Here is a 21,306-nt window from a genome sequence, read left to right as displayed (position 1 = left end):
TCCAACTTCAAAGGCAACGCGAATTGGTGCTTCAGATTCATGAAGCGGAATCATTTGTCCGTCAGGCAGCGAACAACTGTGGGGCAGAGTCTTCCAGCTGATTGGATGGAGCAGAAAAAAAAGTTTTTAGACTACGTCGAGAAGCTGAAGAAAGAAAACAACTTTCAGCCTCATCAGCTTATCAACATGGACGAAGTCCCTTTGACTTTCGACTGCCCTCCCAACAGGACTGTCACATCTACCGGTGAGAAGAGCGTCGCCATTACAACCACGGGGCATGAAAAAACATCATTCACGTGTGTTTTGGCTTGCACGGCTAGCGGAGAGAAGCTGAAGCCTATGCTGATTTTTAAGCGGAAAACGGTCCCGAAGGAGTCTTTCCCGTCCACCGTTGTCATCCGCTGCAACGAGAAGGGGTGGATGAATGAGGCCCTGATGTCAGACTGGTTTAACGAAGTTTGGAGAAAAAGGAAAGGCGCTTTTTTCCAACCAAGTGGAATGTTGATTATGGACTCCATGGCGGCGCACAAGACCGTAACCATCGAAACTAGGATGGCCTGCGCAAGGAGAAATGAGTCACCAGCAGAAGATCCACTTCTTTCGTCCTTTTCGCCTCCCCACTCGAGGTGATACAGTTCCATCATAGAAAAACTTCACGAGTCGTCATATTTAAGATAAATAATGACGTGATTTAAAATTCTCACCGAGCCTTTTGTTAGTTTCCACTATGTAACACCTGTCGCATTTCTTTTCTTTTCTGTTTTTTTTTTAATTATTATTATAAGTTTTTCATTAAATTAGCACATTTTGAATTACTAATTTAAAGGAAAAAGCCTATAAACTACTAGTTTCTTACTTGAAATTTGTGCAAGCAATTTAAAATAATGCTAACGTTATGAATCAAAAATATTACATTGATACTTAATTATATTTCATTTTAGCAAGATAAAAACACATTGAAGCAAACTTGTAATACTTAACTAAAATCAAAGTCGAATTATTTTATATATTTTAGAAATTGTATTTTAAGACAGTACAAAATGAGACTTCTTCTTGTAACCATGGGATACTTTTTTTTTAATGAAAATAATAGAATATGGTGCTGAGGGGTTAACATTTATCTGTTGCTAAGATTTGCACCGTAAAATTTATACATATGGTATCAGCATATAAAAAACACAAACATCAATTATTTATCACTTGACAACAAAGCATTTTGATTTTTGAAGCAAATACGTTTGAGCATTTCTACACATTAATCAAACGAATTTGCTAGATTTATTAAATATATTCAGATATTAATACTTTTAGAAGAAAAAAAACTGCTTTTCATCTAAATGAATATGCGAAATTATACTGATTTTTTTGTAAGCAGTATGGATTCCTTGCCTCTAAACTCTGTAAACAAAACATTAATATATTTTATAGATTGTTTACCTAATAAAATATCTATTTATACATGCATAAAAAATATGCATGTATAAATAGATATTAATATGCATGTATACACATATGTATGTGTGTGGGTGCTTGTGAGCATTTGTAATGTTATGAAGTAACTATTTTTCCTATAATTAGGCAATTCTCTGGCAAAGTGTTAGTTTGAACCCCTATTTTTCAAACTTCAAATTTTCACAAGTGGTGCAGTTAGGCAGTTTTTAGAAAGATAACGTATGGCTTTTTGTTACACTATAAGTTCACAAAGCATCTTCATTTACTTTAGAGATATTGAGAGTTAAATTGGAAAATTCGAACAATTTTGTAAATGCATTTTTGTTTCAGATTTCCTTGACTTTAATTCATATATCAATTGATTAATCAATACTTCATTAAATTGACTATCTAAAATCAAAATAAATATACTAAAAACATTAATTAAGGGGTCACAGTGCCTTTCAAGCAATTTTTTTCAATTTAAGTAAATTCTATTTTTTGTTGAAACCATAACATGCTTACTTACATTGTAATCAATAATTTTTTTAAAAAAATTTCAAATACTGCTTACTTTTTTTAAAAATTCAAAACATTTAGGAAAATTTCAATTTTTAAAAATCTTTAAGGCTTTTTTGTTTTTTAAACTAATATAAAAAAAATCTTTTTGCTGAACGATCACAATCATCATCTCTAAAAATCTGTGCATTCATTTGCTTTTGTGTTTTCTAGCAAATTTTCTGTGATCAATTACGGAAAAACCGTAATTTTTTTCAAAAAAAGTTTGGTTTTTAAAGGTATAACATGCTCTAAACATTTGAGTAGTTAGGGATTCTTATGACACGAAAACACAAAAAAAAAAAACGATCTTCGAGAAAAATCAATTAAAAGTTTTCTTTTTGCATAAAAACACAGAGCGAGCGTGACCCTAAAACCATTGAACCCTTTTTACATATTTAAACTAAAGCAATGAAACTTTTCCCTTGTGTTTGGACTAGTGTTTAGTTTCGAAATAAGCAATAATTTTTTTTTTTTTTTTTGATCGTTTGGTCATTTTTGCGGTACTTAAAGTATTGAAAATTTTTAAAACATTAATTAACTAATTTTTCTGGTGAGATCGAGTTTTGATCAAACTAAGTAAATAAGATATCCAAAATTTAAAAACTTAACTTAAGAAGAAACAAGCATCTAAAATATTAGGAATAATGCACTAATAGGATATTATATCAGTCTATCTTAACTATCCACAAGCTATAACTATTACTCTGGATAGTAATGAGATAGATAATAATGATGTTTTAACGTATTTCACCTGTCAACACAAAAATTGTGGCTACTTTCGTTAAAACTTTAAATAATTTGACCAAAGGATGTAAGAAAAATGTAAAGGATGTAAAAAAAAAAAAAAAAAAAAAAAAACACACACACACACACACACACACACACTTCGTTTAAAATTAGAATATTTAATGCATTGTAAAAATCTATTTTAGATCCATTGTAAAAGAAAAATTAGTTTAAAAATCTGCTTTTGTTTAAATATTTATTATTATTACTATATATCTATAATCATTCACTTTAATTTTTTTTTTGCTGTCAAGGTATCAACAATAGTGTCAACAAATTAAATACAAGCTCTTTCACAACGCTGAGTAGTTTTTAGTTGAAGTGAACGAACATTTGTGTGCAAAATTATAAAGAGTAATAAAGAATTTGTCACATAAAATACAATACAATTTAAGCAAAATTTGCTGGTAAATGAAAGCTGGAAAATTTCCAGGAGCTATTAAAAAAGTTGCATTACACTCTTTTCGTTTAAGTATGCGCATGTCGTGTGTGTCATGTTATATTTCCATGTCCTATTTAAAAGGATCAAGAAATGAAATATATCTTACCTTGCTATATTTTGTAGGCTCAAAATTTTTCCTTTTAATAGCTGTCAACTACTTCTTTTTCAGATCTAAATCCGTAGGGAAGGAATAGACGCTAACTCTGGACCGCTACGATAATTTCTTTTGCATCCCACTACACAACACGGTGTAGGCATAATTTATAACTTTTTAAAAAACACTTTCACATCCCAAATAAGTAAAGGCAAACTGGAAAAAATGTATGTCTTGGCAATTGTTTTTGCGATAAATCTGAAGCCATCAACAGCGATCACAATAATAACACATTTGTTGTCAAACAACCGTTGCACTCACTGAGTTTAAATCTTCTCTTCTCTTTCTCCCCTGTGGGATAGCGGGGTTTGAATCTTCTGCTGATGACTCACGCCGAAGCCTTGAGGGGCTGCGAAGGCCATCCTAGTTTCGATGGTTGTGACAAGACCGACCCTGTGAAGGAAGCGGCGCGGCAATGTTTGGCGTCCCTGGCCATCATACCAGGTGGGCTTACAAAAAAGTTGCAGCCCTTGGATTTGGCCCCCAATCACAGTTTTAAGAGCCACATGCGTCAACAATGGGAGTCCTGGATGGTGAACGGACTGCACGAATACACGAAAGGCGGCAACCTGAAGAAAGCGTCGTTCGCGGAAGTGGCGAAGTGGGTAGCTGCAGCTTGGAATGCGGTAAAGCCGAGCACCATAATTTCCGGCTTCACCGAGGCGGAGATCATTCCCCGAGTCCCGGATGTTGCTGCGGAGGACGATGGCTCCGATGACGAGGAAAACAGCCCGGAGCTCGATGCAGACTTTCTAGGACTATTTGCGTCCGACAGCGAGGACAGCGATTTCGAAGGATTTTGAATCGCCGATCCATAGTGGATGCGACCCACTGAAAAAAGCGTGCTTATAGTGGCGCCGACCACTTAAAAAAACGTGGAGCGCCATGAGGAGAAGGGTCCGCGTCCCGCGCTCTGGATAACCAACCAATGTCTCCTCCCAAAGTACGAAAATTTTAATTATAGTAATAATAATATAGTTATGTTAATTATATTCTTTTAAATTTTATTTTCATTTTATTGCAAGTTTCTGAACGTCTAAATTGCGCTTTTAAGTTGCGTTAAGTTGGATGCGGCGCTTATAGCGGGCGCGGCGCTTATAATGGGTGCGGCGCGTACATTAATTTTTTTTTTCCGGCGACGATAATTTTCGATGCGGCGCTTATACTGGGTGCGGCGCTTAATCCCGAAAATACGGTAGATGCAAAAAAGGTTGCTGCACAAATGCAGCAAGAGCTAATATTATGCACGCCATGTGGTATCAAAGAAATGATAAGGTATGTACGCACCATATTCAGGGGCATCCAAATGGGAGGTTACGAGAAGTCACTGTAACATGTGACCTTCCAAAAATGTCTAATTAACAATTTTTTTCTGACGATTTGGAAAATTATCATCATTTGGCATAATTGGGAGTACTATTTGGCAAAATGATCATCATTCAGCGAAATCATTTGAAGAAATTTGGAGTTCCATTTGGCAAGTTGAGAATTTCTGGCTTTTTTGTGGCATCCCTGACTGTAACTTAAATGAAATCCATTGCTTGCTGAGTATCTCTGTTGTATAAAACTGTTTAACTCAGGGTTGTAGTTTTGGCTGGAAAAAAACCATTTTGGCCATGCCACTGGCAAAAACTGGTTATAACAAGCCAAAACTGGATTAAACCACCATAGAGCTGGCCAAAACTGTATTGTATAAAAGCACATTAATATGTAACTTTTATACAATACAGTTATATATATGTACACATATAGTATGTATGCATAATTAGGGTGGTCCTTATTTTTGAAGTTGTAGATATTTTACGCGACGCCCCCTCAATTTGTTCCATTATACAAATAAATGATCCATGTAAAATTTTAAGTCAATCGATGAATATTAACACGTGCCCCTAGGGCCCCCTTTTTTGAGTTTTGAAGAAAAAATTGCGGATTTTCTCATTTTTATGTAAAAATATTCCTAGGTTTTATTTTTAAAGTAATTTCGAACCTTAATAGATGTTGCTACTTCCAGGCCAACCATTCTCTCACTTTCATTCTGTAAAATTTTACATATTACATAGGGTATATGTACACCAATGGCCTTGGGACAGGTATACCGCTATTTGCGCTCGTTTCAAACCAAGTGGCAGGTGAACATTTCTTTCCACCAAGATGGACACAAGGGATTCTAAAGGCCATTAATGAATGATTTTTGACAAAACAAATTGCCTCCTCCAGGCTTTGGGGGTGTTGATTTAGAAAATTTTCTGTGTATGTATTAGGTGTGGCAAATAGGGGCACTAGGTTTCCATGCTATAAATATAGGTAATGACAATTATATTTTAATTCGCTGTTCTTTAGTTATATACTAAAATGTTAATGCATTCTTATAATTTAAATTTTGAACAATCCTTGATTACCCTACCATAAAAATAAACTCTATTTTCCATATCTAAAATATAAATTTAAAAAAATTCCAGATCGAAATAATGTAAAAATCTATACTTTAAACTGACTTCTATTTCAGTACATAGTCCTTTATTATCATCAAATTCCTCTTGCAATTCACAAGATTTAGAAACCGAAATGGGTATCTATCCTAACCTGTTGAACCTTTTTTCTATATCTGATCTACCACAACGCAAAAAGGCTTGACAACTATTGAGATCTGCTCGCATTTCATCAATGTTAGACAAATGCCATATTAGGGACAAAGATGCTGCTCATTTATTAACAGATTATGTAGATGCAGTAAATTTAAATCCAAATAACCTTATGATCAATCGTACATCCCTTAATAGAGCAAGAGAAAATCTTCGAGAGGTAAAATCAGATTTCATGAATTTAAATTTAGATTTTTTAGTTATTTCCTGGGATACAAAGCTACATCCAGATGTAACTGGCAAAAAACGCCGATAGGCTTACCATGATAGCTTCAGGTCCCAATGTTGAACAGCTACTCAGAATTTCTGAGATATTTCTTCAGTTGCATATGATATCTTAGATGATTGCTCTTTATTGCTAACTGTTCAAGCTGTAGTGTTTTATACAGCGGTTTACAATACCGGCCGTATAACTTGTGCATGTATTTTTTTAGAGCAAAAGCTGAACGGTGATGTATCGCATTTGTATTGCTATCATCATGCACTTGAAATCGTACTGCAGAGTGTCTGTAAAGAAGTTCTTGCCTTTCTTAGTTCTAGACTCGATATTCCATTATTTAAGCGCTTCAAAATTCAAAAATTACACATACCACTTAAATTCTAAAAGAAGAATTTGATGACATATTATTGTTCATAGAAAGCGGAATTAAGAAATATTACAGAGAATTCTCTTAACGTGTAATAATATTTCTTGGTGAAGTCCTCCCTCCTACAGGGATATGTTTTCAGCAACCTGGAGCTTATCTGTGAGCCAGATGGGTGGCAAAAGGAATTTATTGTTTGAAAATTTATATATTTAGGAAGCAATTTAAATTGACACTACATGAAGAGATTGCCCGTACACAGTTAAATGTTGTATGAAGATATAGTTTTTCGCAGCAACTCATTCTAGGCCTTTTAAATTAATATAAAGTCTAGTGTCTCAAAAACCTGCAGCGTACAAAATGATGACAAACATGCAGCAGTAGTGATTGAAAATTTCATAAATCACTTATGATACTTAGGGGATGAACTAGTAGTTTTGTCCGTATTGGATGAAGGAATTAACTTTGAAGATAGGAAAAGACTACTTCAAAAAATGCTTGCTGAATAGGAAGACATGTCTGATGACTGTATAAAAAATTTCAAATAACAGTAGATGATTTGGAATACTTTCTTAGTAAAAATCTTCCTCTTTATAGAATCAATTACAAGTCAATAAAACTGTTTGATAAGTTACAAACACCAAAAGATGTTTTCCTATTTGATCCTGATTCATGGCAAAATGAAGGAAGCTATTTAAAGGGAAGAGTTGTCGTTAAAATGCTGAAAGTTTTGAATGATACAACTGAAAGAGGAGCACAATTAATCGAAGAATTTCACAATCAATTTACCAAATATGAGTCACAAAAGCAATTTAGTTTTTTACAGACACTCCAAGACTATCGGGAAAAAAATGCACACGATTGAGATACTTTGAGAAAAGCGTACGATTAAGGTAAAGTTTCTAAAGCAATATTTCATTCTTATTTAATGTAAAATCTTTAGACGATATGAAATAATTAAAAAGATTAATTTTAGTGCTACCTCGCTAAAGTTCAACGTCCTAGGGGCACGTGTTATTATTGACCGATCGAGTTCAAATTTTGCACCGATTACTTTTTATTATAGTGTCACAAAACTAGGGGGCGTCACTTGTTGAATTCCGAAATTTTTTTTTTCCCATATAAATAAGGACCACCCTAATGCATAATACTGGACATTGCATGATTAAAAAAAATAGGATGTGTATTTACATTATTGAAATAATTTTTAAAACTGATTTATTGATTAAATGTATGTTTCTTTAACATTAAAAATAATTCAGAACGAAAATATTCAGTATTATACACTTGTTTATTAAGAATACTAAACAACCTACAATATAAACTAAATAGCTATTCTTCAAAAAACTTGCAACATGTATTTAATGTACAAAATATAAGTAGCATATTTTGGTTAACTTTGAAATTCATTTTAAGTGCATAAATCTATGAAACAAGTATGTATTGTGCTATTTATACTGTTTGAAACATATTTTTAAAAAAATTATCACATAATTCTAAAATGATGTGACTAACCTTTTGGAACAGGCTATCATTAATTGCTTGCATAGGATTAAAATTATTTGTTTACTTAAATAATGAATAGTGACTGATTATAGTATTCATATTCTTTAATTATGTACTCTTTTATTTTCATTTTAAAATTTACTACTTCCTATACCCACATCCAATGGTCAAAACTGGACAAAACTGATTTTATCCAAGCCGATTTTATCCATGGTTAAAACTACCACTGGCTGAAACTCTAACAACCCCGGTTTAATTAGTTTCGCAGAGGGAATAGCAGGTAAATTTAATCATTATTTTGCGAATCGCAATTCTGGAAGCAATTTGGATAATCAGTGATTCAGACCAGGGGCGTAGCTAAGGGGGGGGTTTTGGGGACAAAACCCCCCCCCCCCGAAACGTTAGTCTCAAAAAAAAAAAAAAAAAGAGAAAAAGAAGAGAGAAGAGAAAGTAAAAAAAAAGAAAAGGAAAAAATTCCAAGCGATTATATAATATATATATATATATATATATATATATATATACATATATATATAAATATTATATATATATATTATATATATATATATATATATATATATATATATATATATATATATATTATTTATATATATATATATATATATATATATTATTTATATATATATATATATATATATATAATATTATATATATATATATATATATATATATATATATATATATATATATATATATATATATATATATTATTTATATATATATGTATATATATATATATATATATATAAAAGAAGTAACCCCCCTCGAAAGTCGGGTCTAGCTACGCCACTGATTCAGACCATAGGAGATTGGATAACTGGAGTTCTACTGTACTTTAAAGAAGGAAATAAAAATACAGCAAAAAAAAAACTTACCCCAAATGCAATGGAGCTCTTGAAGACGGGTGGCACAGGTTTGATGGGTTGGGCTACGCAGTTGTACTGCGAGAAGGTCTTGTTGGGCAAGAAAGAGTGGCACTGGCCCGGGGATGGTTCAGGAAGGAAGCGGGACGGAGAAGCCATCGACTGCTGGTACGGGACTGCAGTGGACGTGTGGACCATCAGGAGTTGCTGCAAAGGAAAAGAGAAATGTTAAATTTAAAAAAAAGTGCTAACCCCTTAACAATCAAATAATTTTCAAGAAAATGGTCATAAAAGTATCTATTTTTTTATTTAAGAAAATTACATAAAAATAAGTGTACAAAAAACATCTGCATTAAATTTTTAATTTTGATTGTTTTTTTATTTAAATTTTAAAAAATTAAAATTTTATGAAAAGCCAACCAGCAAGCCCAAGCAAGCAGCGAAAATTTAAAAAATACGTCTTTTAAACATTAAAAGGGAGTTTTATTAATCTTTTGTGTAATATAAGTAAAGATTAGTAAATTTTTCTTGTGTGGTAAATTTCAAAGCATGAGATACAGAGGCCAATGTCACAATCTGGTCAGAAGTACAGAGTTTCCTTCCTGCATCTCTGCAATTGCATTTAAAATTGAATTGTGCTGCTGTCTGGTATATAAAAAGACAAATAAAATGTTCCGGGCATTAGAAATGAATTGGTTTTAATTGCTTTGTCGCGTTAATATTGCACACCCCAGCACAGCAATATCACGGGCATGAGAAATGGAGGTCGAAACCCCAGCCCGGCATTTTCCTGGGAGCGAGAGGGAAGGGGGTTAAAGAGCTAAGTTCCTGACAAACAGCTAGTGCTGGATTTACCTATAAGCTAAACAAGCTACAGCTTAGAGCCAATGCTTTGTTGGGAGTCCCCAACTCCCAGAAAATGGCATGAATTCCCCCCCCCCCCAAAAAAAAAGAGAAGTAGGGGAATGTGGGTCAAAGTGAAATTGTCAAGATGACTAAGCTTTTTCAAAATGAACAAATTGGAAAATTGTTTTGAAAATTGCAGTACATAAACAAAGAATATTGTATTTTATAATAAAACTTGCATTGAAATAGTAATTTTTACTGTTAGCAGTGAATTTGTGCCTTAAAAAAAGTGGAAAATTTTCACTTTTTTTTGTGAGGCAAAGGGCAAAATAAAATATTTTTTGAATGAAATATTCTTTTCAATTATGAAAAAATATTTTTGATCAAAAGAATAATCAAACAAAAGATTATATGACTTAATTAAAAGAAAATGAAACAATAAACACATTATTAAATAAATAAATAAATTTCTCTATGAAGAAAAATGAAAGAGTAAAAGTGTGAATGACAGTGTTCTAGACTGTGAAAATAGTGTCTTACAGAAGAACTGAATCCTACCATTACTTTCTATTTTCAACCCTTAGCCCTCATAAGGAGTGAATTTTTGTTTCTTTGCCTGCACCACATAGACATGTGGGACTTGAATACTGAGTTAGCATGACCAGAGTTTCACAAATTGGGTTCCTTCAAAGAATGATGAGGGTTCTGCCACAAATTACCAGGATGAGAGAACAACACTGATGTTCTTCTACCCTTATATAGAAGCTAGGTAAGACCTCATTTGGAGTATGCTGTTCAGCTTTGGTCTCCTTATCTTAAGAAAGACATTAATGTATTGGAATGCTTCAAAGGCGACTTTTCCATTTAGACAATGATTCCAGGCTTAGAAGGCTAAAAATGTAGTCTTGAGCAAAGAAGAGACTGAGGGGACATGATTCAGTTGTTTAAATTTATTAAAACGAAAGATGTTACGGGGCTGAAGTTTAGGGAACACAGGGTAGTGGAACCTTGGAACAGCTTACCGGAAGAGGTGGTCATGAGCAAGGGAGTAGATAGTTTTAAGAGGGCCATTGATCTTCACTGGGGATTGTAAATTGACTAGGACCAGTCTAGCTGGGCCCAGAGCCTGTTGCTGGTCGTCACTTTTGTATTTGTATTTGTAAGACTATAAAGTGGTCATACAGAAGGATAGGCATAAAATAGCGTTCCAGATAAAAAAATATTAAATGAGTAAAAAAAATCTTTTCTCCTTTTTCATCATATTTCCTGGGTTTGAAGACAGGATTCATTTCACCTTCTAAACAAGAACATAGTATGTTCGGTTAAAATTGGGGTCTTACCACTGTGGTTTTGTTCAAATGTATAGGTACCATAGGCATTTTAATATTGTATGGTTGTTTTTTCAACACTGACACTATACTGGCAGCAAGACATCTTGTATAGAGTTCATTTCTAGGAGAACTTGCAAAACGGGAAAGTGTGTGTGGAGGGGGGGGGGGCTTTCAAGAGATAATAATACAATTTACAGTGTAGGTCTTCAGATTTCTATGATAAACAATAATTTTCGATTAAATTGCAATGATTCTAGAACGAACAAAAACGTGTCGACTTTAAGAGAAGGGAAAACTTTGCCCAACAATTTTCACGGTGCAACTTTTACGATTCATAAAGCAAAAAATTGCAAAAAAAAAAAAAAAAAAAAAAGAAATATGGGAAACAGAAATATGATAAACATGCCAGTAGCATTAAGATTTTTAAAATCAAATAAACTAAAAAAAAAAAAAGGTACAAAAATAACTTTAACTTACATAGTTTGAAGCTGTCCTAAATCTAAATGACTAACGATCAACATAAGTATGTCACAAACTGTGAATGGGGGGGGTGGGGGGAGGAGACGTCAGGTAAATAAAAAAACACTACACTTAACTTAATTTTGAAGTCTAATGTTAAACCACAAAGTGAACAAGGTCAGTTAAGAAAAAAAAAAAAAAACTGTGAAAGGACCAAACACATCAACATAAATTTTTCTCGCCAGTACATTAGTGCACTAGTAGAACCACCATCGTAACTATGTGGTAATGGTACACTTACCAGCACCTTGCTACACTATTTCTATTCCTTTTAATGAATTTTCTCCCAGTGAGCTTACTTAATTTTTCAAAATGCACTCTAATGTAATGAGACAAATTTCATTAGAGTATGATAGTAACGCAACAGCAATTGAATCATCTCACCTGATTATTGTGCCTGGGGGTGATTGGTGCGACGACTTGAGTCTTTTTTGCCGGAGCTCCTGCACCGGGCTTACCCCAAGGGTTCCAGTCGATCATTTCCGCTGAAATTAAAACAGAAAATTAAAAACTAAACTAAATAAGTATGAAAATTAATTTAAAAAATGAGCACTAACATTAAAAAAACCTCTGTCATGGATATCACACCACTTCTTTGCATGCCCATAAAAAAATGTATTATTTTCAATAGCTAAAAAAATATGGGTGCATTTACACATGTATGCACTTAAATTTCGTATACATATAATTTCTTTCTGAGTTTATAATTTTTTCATGGACGCCTAGACATTTTCCATATCTATAAGTTACAGTAAATATCTGAGAATGGCAATCTCAAACTTTATGACAGCTGTAACAAATTTAACATTAATTCCATGAGAATCTCGCAAAATGTTTTTAATATCGCCAAACTGACGCTGCACGTGGCATCTAGTATTTATCTAAGATAAAATTTCATGCTGTTTATCAAAAAAAAAAAAAAGAAAGAAAAGAAATAAAGAATGAAAGAAAAAAAAAACCCTACAATAATAATCAACTAACCATGAAAATCAAGTTGAAAAAAAATACATATTTTTTAAAATAAGACCTTAAAAACGTTGTTTAAGGTAGCAGATGTTGAAACATCTTCCAACTTTTGAAATAATTGAACAATTTACAGGATGTAAAAGGATTGAAATTTGAAACACGACATGCCATTTTCGGCAAAGTACGTGTTTAACGTCACTATATTTCCTAAACATAAGTTTTTAACAAGTAGTAGACCTTTTGAAAGTTCAGTAAAAGAGCTTATAAATCTTTAAAAGTTCAAGGCAACTATTCTAATCTTCAAAATAAATTTCTACAAATGTGAAGTTTGGAAAAAGTGGATTGAAAATATCCTCAATCTATTTGATACGATAGAATTGGCTCTGTTCCAACCGATTGGCGAATTTAGCACCATGGGGTCGTAATCGTTTTATTCTAGCAACATCGGCAAGGGTAGTCTTTGGCGGCAGCTGAAAATCATTGCTGGGAGTTTCATATCTTAGCCGAGTCTTAATAGATACAATCTTCCTCTTATTTTGTCAAAACCAGTTTTGTACAACCTGTATTGCACTAAAAGCACTCAATATTTCACTGTTAATATATCGTCGCCTCAGATCAACAGAAATATATCTTAGTGTTATTCCTGAGGGATTAGAAGTCTTAGTGTTACTCTGAGGCGACGATATACATTTTATTTTTTTTCCAAATCAATGCTTAAATATAATTTAAATATTATTTAAGTCCCATCAAGTATTAGGAAAAACAAATGCACAGCAAAGGTTGAATTCAAATTACTTTAGTGTACCGTACAGCATCCCCCTTCTCCCCATGACTAAAATTCCTTAACAGAGAAAAATATCCACATTGAACACCCTCTTAAAATCTCGATGGTGCAGTCTTCGCTATACCCTCCCCCACCCCCCGTGATCTCTCTCATCAAGCTTGTATGAATTACTCTATAGAAAGAAGATATTGAAAGAAGAAATATTTTTTTCCTTTGGATACTACAGGAATACTCTATCATGAATTTTTGCATTAATGTTGTTAAAAAAAGACTAAATAAAATGTTTTTGTTTGAAAAAATTTAAAATTTCAATGTGAGGTTTTTTTTTTTCATTTTAAATTTTTTTTCGTAAAACATGGGAAAAAAACGAGCTGATGTGTGCATCACATGACTTCCTTTTACTCCAGTTTAATGTCAATTTCTCATTATTGGCAGTTTTAATATGATTCAATAGTTTAAATAATATCACCAACAGTGGATAAATTAAAACCAGATTTAAAAAAAAAATAAAAATAAAAATTTTAAAAAATCGCCAAATTTGTCGTTAAGTTCACTACAAAACTTGGCGACCAAAAGACTGGCGATATTTCGCCAAGTGCCCGCCAAATTATAACACCACTTGAGTTTACATCGAAATTAACAATGATTTCCTCTCAAAAAGGGGCAAAAGACCCCCTTTGGAGCATACGAATGCAACCAAAAAGGAAGGTGCACAACTAGACCCCACTAGGAGTCTACGTACCAAATTTCAACTTTCTAGAACATTCCGTTCTTGAGTTATGCGACATACATACACACAGATGCACATACGCACATACATACGTACACACAGACGTCACGGGAAAACTCTTTGTAATTAACTCGGGGATCGTCAAAATGGATATTTCGGGTGTCTGTATGTTCCTAGGCACATATCCATGTGTGGTGGGGTTGAAAAAAAACTCAACATTCATTTGGGGGTGAGCAAAATGGAAATTAAGGCCGATTTTTGGGTGAAATTTTTTTCGCGAATACAATACTTCCTTTTTTGTAAAAGGAAGTAAAAAAGAAGCTAGGTCATGTCATATATTTTATAAAATCTCATTAAATACAGAAGAAAACGATACCAGTTTTAGCTCTTTTTGTCAAATAGTTTCTTAATTACGGCCATTTAAAGATTATTGAATAATGCAATATTTATGACTACGTCAAAACTTTAAAAATTTCTAAGTTAGAACGAATGATTCTAAAGTCCAAAACTTGGTACAATTTCCCCAATGTGCTAATACTTAATTTGAGCCAAAAATAAGCAAAATCCAAAGACATGAAGTTTTGGCCATTGGTTAGCTTCACAAAAAAAAAAAAAAAAAAAAAAAAAAGAGGGGAGGGGGCTTAGAATTGGCTTACTCTCTTGATTGAAAAATCATTTGAACTCCAAAAAAAGTTTCGTTCTTCTTTTCCTTTTTGTGTTCTCACAGTAGGGAAAGATTAAAACCTTTTTCATTCTAACAAAAAACCATAGCAGTTGCATAAATTATTTCTGAGAAAAAAAAATAACCTACCCACTTTGATCAAAGTCATACCTTCAAAATGAACATGTCCTTCAATATTTACAAGATGTGCAAGTTCCCATGACGGGAAAATACTTTTCTTAGGGTTCATCAAACCAGTTTCGAATGGTTACCAGACCGTTGAAAAAGGAAATATTATATCAAGCCCTGATATCAGTAACTTCCATAACGTTCACGCTTTTTTTCTTTTCGACGAAATCGTGACGCTTACGAAAGTGCTTCATTTTTGACGTCGATGAAACGGTCACAAAATTGAATATGATTATGATGGCATTCGGTAGGGAGCAATCGATGAGCAAGTAATTGATTGGTATAGTTCAGGTCATGTAAGAAAGGGAGAAACCCCCCCCCCCCCAACTGTTTTGAACATTTCAGAAAAATCAATAAAGAAAATAATTAATTAAAATAAATAATAAATAAGAGCTAAAAGAAATGTTTTGATAACTTTGAAACGGATTTTTTTTTTTTTTTTGATTATACCTTCAACTCAAAAAGCTGATTTACGCCTCAAAACCTGTAAATGTATTGAAACACGAAAGTTTTCATAACTCCCAACACTATGTTCTTTATACAAGACATATAGAGAGGAAAGTAAAAAACAGCTGACAGGGAACAGAAAATGCAAAAACGTAAATTCAACACAAAATCAGAAATAATTTTGGTATGTTTACTCTACTTTGCATCGTAAATAATTATTCGAAACTGATGCTATATTTTACGTTAATACACGAACACCTGAAAAAGATAACTGTAATTGAATTTAACTTTCTTAAAACATTAAAAACCCACAAAGCAACAATTTCTAAAGAAAATCAGACCCAGTATGATTGACTGACATAAAAAATAAAAAAATTAAAAAAAAACCCGACTGGATCGCAAATGTAGAATCAAGAGGGAAAATTGAAAATTCTTTTAAAAGTCATTGTAGTATTACAAATACATTACAAGTGTATTATTTGTTGACAAATAGAAACTGGCAGCAGATAAAAATTTTCAATCATTGCGTTTAATTTCCCTGCCGGCCAACAATGAATTCGGTTACCAATCGCGAGAATAATGGCTTAGCCTTCTTTAAAATCTTCTTTTAAAAAACGTTACAATTCGAAGTCTATATAACATGGAAGTTCCAAACACATTCTATCAGACGCAGAAAAAAATTACTCTTTATTTTGGTACTAAATGTAAAAATTTTTCAATATGTTTTCCCTACAAAAATAGCCAAAAACCTTTTAGAGATGTATTACCTTAATATATTCGTTGATTATTGTCATCCAAAGACGCAAATTATCTAAGAACACTTGATCAACTCTCCTTTCGAATAAAAACGTTTTTCAAAATCGGTCCATCCATTTAGACGCTAGAGTGCCACAGATAGATAAACAGACACGTCAAAGTTATAACCGAGTCATTTCACAGTATTTTTGACATTTATGTAGAGTCCGTAACGTGACCTTTTTTTGCCACAACTTTTTAATTTACTGTTTGATTTGCAAATTATTGTAGTTTGAGTTGGTGTGTTGGTAGGAAAAGCTCAAAATAAAACAACATGCTAATCAAACAGTAAATTAAAAAGTTATGGCAAAAAAAAGTCACGTTACGGACTCTACTTAAATGTCAAAAATACCGTGAAATGACCCAACCCCCTTCCTTTGTGTGTCGGGGATTAGAATTGAACACTTCTATTATTTCACTTCCCCATGCATCAGTTATGGGTTTTATCAACCTTACCTTTCTCCTTCTCCCACTGCAGTCGCTTCTGTTCCACTTTGCTGAGCGGCGAGAGTTCGCCCGAAGACCAAGAGAGTGCGGCGGCCGGACAAGAGATGACCACATCCAGGGGGCAGGCGATGGGGGGCTTCTCGCAGCCGCCCTCTTCTGCCCTCCTCGCCACATCAGGAGCGTTGCTGCCGACACAAAAACAAATCAAGCAATAAGCAAAAGCGTGTGCTATATCGTCTCCATCGCATCTAGTATTTTTCTGCGTATTATCCGCGGGCGACCTATAACCCGCAAGTCCTAAAATCGGCCTGAAGAAAAAAAAGCTTTGTATAATCCGCGGCGGTGTATAATCCGCGGATAATACTATGTAAAAAAATAAAGTTGGAATTTAACATACTATTTGAGCAACTCAACTAAAAAAGTGAAAAAGTAATTACTTTGAAGGCATAATCAAAATTAATCTGAAATATAATCTAAAATATAATGATTTCTTCTTGAAATCATGATTATAGTACGCTAATTACTTGAAAAACAAAGAGTCAAGACAAAGGAGTAAACGGTTTAATCTTGTGCAAATGGCTATCTATTTCACTGTAATGTTGCTTATTTTACATGACCTGATCGTCAAGAGGAACATTCAAGCAACGTAAAATAACCAACATACAGGCAAGCAGCGAGGAAGAACAAGCATGCTTGGTAAAATAAACAACATTCAGTCGGCGTGCGGTCTCGATCGGTGAATCCTACTGTAAAAATATTGAGGTATAATTTGTAGGTGTTAAGGAGAAAAAAATCAGATAATCCGCGGCTGAGTATAATCCGCACCTCATAAACTTCGCCTTTTTCAGCAAATAATCCGCGGATTATACGCAGGAAAATACGGTAATAGGATAAAACTTTCAGTTAGTGAAGACTAAAGTATTTTTTACAGGGCGCAGCACCCTGTTGCTCATTTGGAGGGCCCTGTTATCAGTTTCTGTCTACCCAGCTGTCCCTTTGTGTTCTTAGTCGTCTTTTTAAGCACCTTGCAACATTTTTAAAGCATTCAGCAGCCTTTTTTTATAGCTAGCCCCCAGCAGCTTTTCTCTTTTTCTTTCCTTTTTTTGGTCGCACTCTGCTGCCTTTTTTGTAGCACATCTACATCCTTTTAAACTTGCAAAAGGTATTATATTGGCGTTTTCTGATCCCCATTTTCGCTGCTCTTGGTAGCGCGTCATATGTGATACTGACTTAAGAAAAATTCTTCCCCGGCAGATTTTCGCATTTCCCCCTTTACATAAAAGATAAGATGGTGACATTAGCACTCTGAATGAATATATTTTCACTTCCACTGCGTCCCCTATGTTGCGTTGCGTTTCTATTGCCCTCATGTGTTGGGTTTGTCAATAAAAGCTTTAACAAACATATGTGGGTCCTCTGTGGATTGATTCAAACTGAAGACCCAACTCGTATTCCAACTCAGCCTAACGTTGGGAAAATCCAATAAGAGAAAAGAATTTCTACGTTCATCATAACAAATTCAACAGCTAATGACCACAAAGCATCGCAAATTTCTTTCCCTTCCTGACAGTGGCGGATTTATAAATTCGGGGGCCTGTTACGACGCCTTTTTGGGAGCCTCTTTGTATATCACAAAACTGTGCAAAACATTTATCATGTACATTTTGGAATCCCCTGCGGAGGCTCCTATGTTCGTGGGAGTCTCTCGCAAAAATGACATGATAAATCCACTACTGCTTTCGGACACTATTACTGTTGTCACTCCTCTCAAACTAAGTTTTAATAGTTGCCGTGATAGTTGCCCCAAGGCGTCAAATTTTTAAATGCAACATTTTTTTTCTTTTTTTTCCATTCTACGAACATGATGGGGAGATCCTGAAACAATCTAGAATCTACATGACCCACGTCTTTTTTAAGACCAAAGTACAGAGTCATACGCAAAGAAAAAGAAAAAACCCGAACGTGTACCCTTTAAGTTGACCATAGGAAAGGTACGCAGTGCACCCTTTACAAAATATTTTTCGCCCTGCTGCACTATCATCCCAGAGTCAACACAACTTTAAACCTAAAAATAATAACTTGCAATACTACACACTATAACTTGCAACATTACACAAAATTCGCTGCACGTAAGTGCCATAACCGATGTTTTTAAAATACGAGGGCTGTTTTTTTTTCAACTTCCGATCGTGCCGATCGGTCAGCAATGCGCGGCAGTCGACTGCGCACCTCTCCCACTACAACCTCACTCGTTTTCGGACGTCCGACGCCATTACCAGTTTATCTAGCGACACATAAACATGGCTACCATGATAGAATCTCCCGCCAAGTGTGAGTTGCGAAGTTTCATTCGCTTCTTGCAAGCTGAAGGGTTATCCGCAGAAGAAATTCACTGAAGAATGAAACATAAGGTGAACACTTTATGAGTGATACTGCAGTGCGTGATCGGTGTAGGAAATTTAAAGATAGACGAGGTGACAATCATGATGAAGGGGGCCAAAGACGAAAGTCGGTCGCAAACGAAGACTTCGTTGATCGAGTTGACCAAACTGTAAGAAGCAATCGGAGGTTTACGATTACGGACCTATCCGATCAGTTTGCTGAGATTTCAAGGTCAGCCCTATGCACTATCGTAACTGACAAGTTAGGCTAGAAAAAACGCCGTGAAAACCCATCTCAAATCACTGGCGGCAAACTTCCATGAAGAAGGTATTAAGAAGCTTGTACCCACGTATGAAAAATGCCTCAATTTAAATGGCGATTATGTTGAAAAGTAAATAATAATGTACCTAACTTTTGATAATAAATTTATTTAATTACTCTCACTAGTTTTATTTTTATACCACATCGGAAGTTGATAAAAAACAGCCCTCGTATAGCATATATTGCATCATTACAAAGGAAAAAAATCCTTCTACTACAAAATTCCTCACCTCAAAGTATTCGGAACGTCCTGGGAGGGTTCGGGAGCATGGCCATTACTTTCTGGAACATACTTCAATGGAGACAGGTCTCGGTTTTCGTGATTGGCACCAACTGTTGAAAAAGAACATTGAGTAAAGAAGCCGGAAACATCCTGTCGAGTAGTACACCAGTGTATCTTTACCCACATTGATATCTAAACTGTTAAGAATTAAATAACATGGGAAGACTAGTGGTGAGCGCATCGGATTCAGGGGAAACATTAAGGCAGAGAAATGATTCTAACTTTGCATGCATCTTCCTTCTGTCACTAGCATCCCCTACCACGTATATGTAAAGTGACGTCTTGCAATAAGCAAATAGTTTTGTCCCGGTTAAAAATTCTGTTATATAGCTGAGTCGAGAGCTTTGAGCCGCTTTTTGAGTTTAACGTGAATTTCTTATGTAAACGAAACTAGTTAGTACTATAGTGCTTAAATAGAACCCGTACTTAAAACTATAGTAAATAACATTCACTACTGGTACAGAGAAAAGTACTCGCCTCTGCAGTCTCGTGTTCAAATGTAAGAAGTGGAAACGATTGGTCGCGATATCTCTCGATGGCTACAGCAACTATATTCGTACTGTGTTATGGTTACTGATAGTCACCAACTATACTTGCCAGTTACCATATGGTACTTAATTTCGTGACGTTGAAAAGGCAAACGTCGATAAGGCAAAAATTTGTTACAGTTTCTGCTTTTCGTTGAACAAATTGCTGAATTTACGAGTATAAGACTAACAACTGTGCAAAAGAACGTCCTTGTTAGTGTTTTTCTGTAAGTCAAAGAATACTAAAGTAGCAGCATCCACTCACCGTTGCTGTTGTTATTGTTAGCCTGCCCGATGGCTTGTAGGATCTGCTGGAATTGTGATTGCGTGAGCGTGACTGTGTCGTCCTTGGTCTTCCTGGTCCCGGACCAAGTGTCCGGCTTCACTTCAGCCACGGGTCTCGAGTCGTCACAGGACGGACGGACCATGCTTGTGCACGGACATCATGAGTTCTGGCGGTGGATGCCGCTCGACGAATGGCCTATCGAAGAATCCTCCATGTTGCAACGCCGACTGCAGAGAAAGAAAGAACATCGTTGGAAAACTTCAGGGAGAACAAAAACTATTAAGCAGTAAGTTAACGCACTTAAGCTAGTGCAACTACACGCAGTACACAACGCCTGCAGCCTGGTAATGTCATCCGGAGACTGCAGCTTCATCCTTGTCATGTTCTCATAAGTCTGGAATCTTTACTAATAATAAAGCTGAAAAAAAAAGTCTGGATATCTGGATCGGATAAAACAAGTTAGCCGATGGTTCAACAATTTGCCATCGGCATCGGCGGCCGATGTTAACTTGCAGGAAACATCGGGCGATCGGCCTTAAAAACATCGAAAAGCGGATGGAATTGGCCGATGTTTTCGAAAAAAAAAAAGACCTTTGCTGTTTTACTTTTTAATGCAAAGTAAAGGGAGTTATTATTTTCATATAAAATTGTTTATTTAAACTTCAGTATGAATTTCTATTTTAGTCACCCGTGAGAGAGTTTTTAATACTGCATTCAGGTACCAAACAAGTTAATTATTGCGTTGTTTCTTGCGGCTGGATGTACGTATGTATCTCTCATAAGTCATAACTCAAAAGTGGTA

General features: G+C 34.7%; 1 protein-coding gene across 1 annotated transcript in view; it reads right to left on the bottom strand.

Annotated features, from left to right (window-relative positions):
* Positions 1–20,646, bottom strand: part of LOC129226286 (coiled-coil domain-containing protein 66-like) — a 62,829-nt gene extending 42,183 nt beyond the window's left edge. The window contains exons 1-5 of the mRNA XM_054860888.1: positions 20,484–20,646; positions 19,639–19,741; positions 16,715–16,890; positions 12,071–12,171; positions 9,003–9,197 (exon numbers count right to left, since the gene is read on the bottom strand). Coding sequence (XP_054716863.1) covers positions 9,003–9,197; positions 12,071–12,171; positions 16,715–16,890; positions 19,639–19,741; positions 20,484–20,646 — 738 coding nt within the window. The remainder of the gene's footprint in view (positions 1–9,002; positions 9,198–12,070; positions 12,172–16,714; positions 16,891–19,638; positions 19,742–20,483) is intronic.
* Between the last annotated feature and the right edge of the window lie 660 nt (positions 20,647–21,306).

This window comes from Uloborus diversus, chromosome 7 (genome assembly GCF_026930045.1).
Source record: "Uloborus diversus isolate 005 chromosome 7, Udiv.v.3.1, whole genome shotgun sequence".
NCBI lineage: Eukaryota > Metazoa > Arthropoda > Arachnida > Araneae > Uloboridae > Uloborus > Uloborus diversus.
Note: the sequence above shows the minus strand (reverse complement) of the source record. Positions and strands in the feature narration are given on the sequence as shown.